Below are 7,346 nucleotides of genomic sequence, written 5' to 3' on the forward strand. Positions count from 1 at the left end.
ATACGTGCGCTGTACAACGCAATAATCACTTCCGCAGACTTGCCCGAGACACGATCGTTGCACTTGGATAGCGAAAAGTTGGACGCGGACCTGGACGAGAAGAGCGAGAGCTACGCGGAAGACGATCACAACCATAAGGTTCCGGAGAGTCCGCCTTCCTTTAACAAGACCGACGAGATGCACACGTTGGTAGTGAAACCCGCCGGAAGCATGATGCGATTGAAATGTCCGAGCATAGGCAATCCTAGACCGAACATCACGTGGCTGAAGAACAACGAAGAACCAAAGCGGGATATTGGTTCCGTGAGCAAAACCAAGTGGACTCTGAGATTGGAGGATCTCGTTACCAAGGATAGCGGCAATTACACGTGCATCGTGTGCAATTATCTGGGATGCATCAACTATACCTTCAAGGTCGACATTATCGGTAAGTAGATGCCATGATTCTTCATGGACTCCGCTTGCAAGTTTGATCATTTTCTTGCCTATGCAACAATTTTGCGCCGCGTCCGCGCATTATCATTACGCGAACTGAAGATCTACTAACGAAACCGCAGAGCGTTTCCCGCATAAACCATACATCAACGAGGACTTCCCGAAGAACGTAACCGCTCTGGTTAACGGTACCGCGATCTTCAGGTGCCCCATTGTCTCCGATCTTGAACCGTTTATACAGTGGATTAAAGTCGCCAAAAACCCTGGTGATCAAGAGGATTCACCACCTAATGGGACTGTGCTACAGGTACATCCGCCATTTATCGCGATGATGGTGGTGGAGGGTCCTGGGTCCTGACTTCTGTTTATCTTAATTTTATCTTGTCTAAAAAATTCGATTCATTAATGTAATGGTTATTTTGTGTTAACTATCAGTGGTGTATAGGGTGAACTAATTATTTAGTCTCAAATTTTTTTTAATGTTAAAGGCCACTAAATTTTTACAGGTTTTGGGCGAAGAAAACTCTATGTTCTAATCGTAATTAACAAAACTCAATTATTTTATTTTGCAGCACACGTCGCTTAGGAAAAATCTTCAAGGTTATGGGTTTTCTTATTTTTCTTAGGTTCTCAATATATTCTTATAATTCTTTACTTTTTACTTTATTTTATTCTAGTCTATATATTTTACACATAGAAGTCAAAACAGGACACTGACATCATAAACAAAGAATTAAACGAGATCTTTAACGAATGTTGTAAACAGCATATTATACAATTTATTTTCTTATGTGTAAATAATATATTTATCTACATTTTACAAAATTTGACGAAACAGATCTGGTTAATTATCTTTCTATAAGTATTACTAGCTATTATTATTAATATTTTCACACATTTTTTTATTCTTATATTTATTATAAGTGTAAAAATAATAACATTTTAGGTGACTTGGATACACAGCCGAATTCTCTATTTCTATATTTCTTGCTTCGTTTGCTTTATGTGTATTATTTCTAGCTAAATATTGGTTTAAATGGTGGTTGGGTTTCTTTTTCTCTGTAGAGACCGTACCGCATCGACCGATTCTGACGATCGCACCACGAAATACCACGGTGCTTATAGGAGGCAACGCTAGTATGATCTGCCGGGTTTTATCCGATGCACATCGTCATCTTGAATGGTATCACGGTTACCATACTTCTCTCGACACTGTCAACATGACCAATCAAAGCTTACGGGTGGAGGTCAAGGTGGGCGCCGCTTGCATGCAAACTTGCAATCTTTTTATAATCGCTTCTAATCGCTTCATTCGCTTTGAAATCTTTTAAATGTCTTAAATTAAATATGTCTTTGTTCTGTCTTAACGTTTATCAAAGAAGCAAGGAAATTGAGTTAAGGCTGTTTTTTTAACTAAAATGAAAAAGTACCGAGATACAACAATTATTTTATCGATTCTGTTGACATATAAAAAACAATATCTTACGTTGCTTTTTTGAATGTTTGAAGGCTTAGAATTTCTCTTCTTCTTATTCCTGATTTTAAAAGAAAAATATTAAATTTTTTTTCGTAAATCGTAAAATATATATGATACTATTAAATGAACTTTTCTCATAAATTCTCCCATGTTTCCGATTTTTTTCCGAAAATTATCAATACAACACCGTTTGTAGTCCTATAATATGATAATACAATTTATAGAAAAAATGTTTTCGAAATTTTCTTATTTTAGCCAAAAAATAGTCACAATTTAACATTCTAATTTAAATATGCGCTTACGACTAGTATGTAAATGTTGTATGATCTCGGGCGCGCGATTAATGGCCTTTCAATATAGGTAGGAACGAACGCAGAAGACCCGGAAGAGCTAAAGTTGTATAACGTTACTGAAAAGGACGAGGGATGGTACACGTGTATTGCCCAGAACACTTTAGGAGAAACATTTAGTAGCGCTTATCTACGTGTAGTCGAAAGTGAGTACATTACAACCCTATCTTGCTTAAAGTCATTGAGCGGTTTCATTGTACGAATAAAGTATTTTTAAATGGAATACAAATGCTAAGCAAGCTACACATAGTAATTTTGTAAAATCTTTCAGCATTGGACGAACAGAAAGTACCGTTAGCTGCGAAGCCGCATATCTTGATAAACATTCTGGCGGCAATTCTATGCGTGTTCTTCGCCGTAGGTGTCGTCGTTGTGATATACATTTTCCATCGATTGAAACGCGAAAAAATGAAGAAACTGCTTGCGATAGAAACAGCACGTGCGGCGGTCGTGACGCAATGGACTAAGAAGGTAATCGTGGAGAAGCAGAAATTGGTGAACGCGCAGAACGAGGAGGAACTGTTAATGCCGGTAGTAAAGATCGAGAAACAAAAGTCCACCGTCGTCAACGATGACAATTCCACCGATAACGTGTTCGAGTACGAGATACCGCTGGACAACAGTTGGGAAGTACCGAGGGAATATCTCACGCTTGGCAATACATTGGGCGAAGGAGCCTTCGGCAAGGTTGTCAGGGCTGAGATAAACATCGGTAAGCCCGGGATACCCAGCGTCGCAGCGGTAAAAATGTTGAAAGGTGAGCAAATAAAAACATGCCACAATACCTATAAGAAAATATACATATATATGTTTATATATGTATAAATTTTTTATCTATACACATTTAAACATATTATAGATGAAAAATTTGTGTTAAATTAACACTCAAATATATTAAAATTCAACACAAAAATTTTGACAAGTTTTAACACAAATACAAAATATTTTCTACTGTATATTTTTGTTCTCAGAGGGCCACACAGATACCGACATGGTGGATTTAGTTTCGGAGATGGAAGTGATGAAGATAATTGGCAAGCACGTGAACATCATCAATCTGCTGGGAGCCTGCTCTCAGAACGGTCCTCTATACGTCATAGTGGAGTTTGCTCCTCACGGTAATCTACGAGACTTCCTCCGAGAGCACAGGCCCTCTTTGGGATACGAACCGGCCATCGGACAGGAGTTAAAGGAGCGGAAGACCCTCACGCAAAAAGACCTGGTCTCGTTTGCGTACCAAGTGGCTCGTGGGATGGAGTACCTGTCTAGTAAGAGGTGTATACACAGGGATTTAGCGGCTAGGAACGTCCTCGTCAGCGATGAATATGTGTTGAAGATCGCTGACTTTGGTCTCGCCAGAGACCTTCATTCCAACGACTACTACAGGAAGAAAACGGATGGACGGTTGCCGGTGAAGTGGATGGCTCCAGAGGCTCTCTTTCATCGTGTTTACACCACTCAATCCGACGTGTGAGTATCCAGAGATAATAATTCTTTCATTTAATACAAAAAATTTACTTAATTATTTTGGTTCATTTCACATTTTTTTGCGTTTTTAAATCTCTTAACATTTGGATCAAGCAATTATTGACCATTTCTATTTTGTGCAATAAATTGATATTTTTTGTGTAAAAAGAATTAAGTTTCTGAAATGTTTCGGCTTTTTAATAATTACGTCCTTTACGTTTGCATTGATAAAATATTCAGTTTTTTTATCACATATTTAAATTTCACTTTTTAATTATTTATTCGTTTGATCCTTTTAATGAATATAGGAAACATTGGTACTTGTAGTCATATATTTTACTATGAGCGATTTCTTCTAGATGGTCGTACGGGATTCTGTTGTGGGAAATCATGACACTGGGCGGCACGCCTTACCCGTCTGTTCCATCAGTGGAGAAATTATTTCAGCTGCTAAGAACGGGACATCGAATGGAGAAGCCGCCCTGTTGCTCGATCGAAATGTAAGGCATGCTTGTATGAACGATGTGATTATATAATACATTCTCGATATACGATTCATCTTTATAATTTATCTCGATTTCTCGCTTATAGATACATGCTCATGAGAGACTGTTGGAGTTATCAGCCTAGCGAACGACCGACATTTGTCGAACTGGTCGAGGATCTCGATAGAATATTAACGATAACAGCGAACGAGGTGAGTGGTGATATCTGTATGCTAATAAACAAGTAGGAGAATTTTTGTAGTAGTAGCAATCTTGATTTTTCATGCCTTTATGATGTTAGGAATACCTGGATCTCGGCCTGCCCCAATTGGATACGCCACCATCCAGTCAAGAATCCAGCGAGACAGAAGAGGAAGGCGAAGAGAAATTTCCATATCTATTATGAGTCGTATATTCGCGAGAAATGTCACTTATTGTTAGATCTTGCGCAGACGAGGTACTTGAGATAACTCCGACTCGTCAAACATAATAAACTCAGCGAAAGCGAACGAAGCGGACACGATAGAAAATAAAGAGAACAGGAATCTTAGCGTGAGAAATCACACGGATAATAGACTGAAACAAGCGAAAACGCCAAATAAAATAAATCAGTATTGAACTGTGTAGAATTAAGAAGAATGCGTTAATTGTAAAAAGGAATAGTGTATGTCAATAGCATCGAGTAATGATAATTGCGCATCAATAAAACATTCTATACTACTGTTTCTCACAAATTGATGTACCCTGGTTTAGGAAACTTCGATCAAGCCAAAGGAACGATCGATGAACGGAAACCTGAAAGAACACTATCTTTTGCTACGTCCTCGAACACAAGAAGCGGATTCGTGTATAGCGCTTATACAGATCTTACAAGTATTTATAGATGTAATAATCGTGCCATGAACAGTGCCTTGCGGACATATCGAACGACAATAAATGAAGAGATAAGAGATGGTGATACTTGTCTATGTGTTCGCATAGATCACACAGATATTAAACGAATATCAAACAAAAACATGATATTGTGTTATGTAACTAGTCAACTGTGGAAATTGTACGTTTACTTGTATTATAGTAGCTGATAGATTTTTAGCATTTTCACGCGGCTAATATTATAGCGGGTGACAAACTAGATTTTGTACGTGGAAGGCAAATTCTGTAACAACGTTATGTAAAAAAAAAAAGAAACAAAGACTTGAACACACGTCTCATATAGTACAAAGCATTCTAACAATATTGTAGCACAATTACTGCAACATTATACAAACGTTGTAAATGTTGTAATGTTGTTGAAATAAAATGTATTGTGCTTTATGAGGAAAGAGATCGAAGACGGGAGAAGGAATTTTATTTTAAGGAGAAAGTATCGCTATAAGTTTTGTAGTTGTATCATTATCGAACGCGATACGTGTATAAATGGGAGTAAGGCGCTTAAAGGTAGATAATTTATTTGTTGTATATCAGTGTTTCTCAAATATACCCAGTAAAATCTGTCCGAAATATGGTAGCTGTAAAAAATTTATTTAGAAATTGCTAGAAAATTGGCATTACTTGTGTCTACATCATATAAGCGCATATTTTACTGACATAACTTAACAGCAGATTGGCGACAAATATAAACAGCAGAATTTATATTCAGCTGTTGTTTCGTATCTAATCCATTAATATTAAACAGTGCAGCTTAAGTTTGTCACCGTGTGCTTGACTTTAATCAATCTGTTGACACATTTTATTGATAAATATAGCTATAATTTTGCCAACAGCATTGTACATGCCACATGCTGCACCAAATCTATTCTTTTTTGAGAAAATAACGGATAATTTGTAGAATCTATTTTTGTACAAACAGAGACTGTTTGGGTATATGCATACGTTTCTTCAGAATCTTACTTTTTCTTTATGTAATATTAACATACATCTCACTTAAGTGGGCCTTTTGTAAAAAGTGACAACAATCGATTTACGCATTAGAAAGTATCTTTTTAATTTGTGACTTGTACATATAGGCGTTTATTTAAATATTATTTGTTATTAGGAAGTAGAGAATAAGAACAGTTAAATTAGGATTTATTCTAAGGTTTTACATAGAATTTTTATGTATAAACCATGTAAAGGAATCATCATCACGATATGAGTTTCATTTCGAATAAATTAATCGATTTGTCAAAATGAAGTGATTCTTTTCATATTCTTCACAACTTCCTGAGCTTTACTGTCAAAAAATGTTAAACAGCTACTTGTTATTATATTTATATGTTATAGTTAAAATCTTTATTAATCTAAAATATTAAAATTAATGTATGGTAATTAGTTTAAAAATAATAATAATCGTTATCCAAAGAAAACATAATAAATCTAAAAACATATCTTAAAAGGAAGAATAAACAAACAATTTTTATTTTTGTAATATTATATAATATATTAAACAGATCTTACTATTTAAATCGTAAACAAAGAAAAAAAATCAATTTTGCTATAAAACAAAATCGCTCAAAGAATACTTGAAAAATCATAAGTAAATAAAGCAAGTTAATAAATTATGCAAATTATGCAAATGTTGAAATATACTCTCTAAAAAAATTAGAAAATCACTTAAGGTTCCTGAATAGTATCATGAACTACAGCAATATACTAAATCGTGACGTTAGAAACGAAAAATGACATTTTCTTTGGAATGTTATCATGATTATATCAAAAAGTAATTGTAAATACGTGATCATAATAATGTAAAAATAATATTTTTGTTGCCTAATATTTGTTTATTAATATATCTTTTTTAAATAAATTTTTTATATAGAAAGAATAATACAGAATATATATATTATATGTACATACATATAAGATAGTATAAATAATTTATTAAGTAAATATCTAATATAAATATAAAATTGAGAATCAAAACATTGAAAGTAAAATTGAAAATTAAAGAAAATTAGGAATAGCCTGTAGTCAATAAGATCTTGAAGGAAATTATTGAATTGGATTCATATTAAAGACCAATCCAGAAATTACACAGAAATTAATCAATCAACAGTTCTTAAACAGTTATACATCAGTTGAACCAAAACAAGAAAAGTAATAATCCGACATTATTGGTTTGCATTAACTTAATAGCTATTCAACTAAAATTAA

The 7,346-nt window shown here is 34.7% G+C and overlaps 1 protein-coding gene across 1 annotated transcript in view; it reads left to right on the forward strand.

The window, feature by feature from the left end:
- LOC108779760 (fibroblast growth factor receptor homolog 1) overlaps nt 1-6,162 on the forward strand; it is a 51,885-nt gene extending 45,723 nt beyond the window's left edge. Inside the window, exons 4-11 of the mRNA XM_018547251.1 lie at nt 38-427; nt 1,501-1,688; nt 2,273-2,408; nt 2,534-3,019; nt 3,234-3,732; nt 4,089-4,229; nt 4,321-4,426; nt 4,516-6,162. Of these exons, the coding sequence (XP_018402753.1) occupies nt 38-427; nt 1,501-1,688; nt 2,273-2,408; nt 2,534-3,019; nt 3,234-3,732; nt 4,089-4,229; nt 4,321-4,426; nt 4,516-4,620 (2,051 nt within the window). The 3' untranslated portion in view covers nt 4,621-6,162. The remainder of the gene's footprint in view (nt 1-37; nt 428-1,500; nt 1,689-2,272; nt 2,409-2,533; nt 3,020-3,233; nt 3,733-4,088; nt 4,230-4,320; nt 4,427-4,515) is intronic.
- Nucleotides 6,163-7,346: the final 1,184 nt, after the last annotated feature.

The sequence above is a fragment of the Cyphomyrmex costatus genome, unplaced genomic scaffold (genome assembly GCF_001594065.2).
Source record: "Cyphomyrmex costatus isolate MS0001 unplaced genomic scaffold, Ccosl1.0 scaffold61, whole genome shotgun sequence".
NCBI classification, from domain to species: Eukaryota; Metazoa; Arthropoda; class Insecta; order Hymenoptera; family Formicidae; genus Cyphomyrmex; species Cyphomyrmex costatus.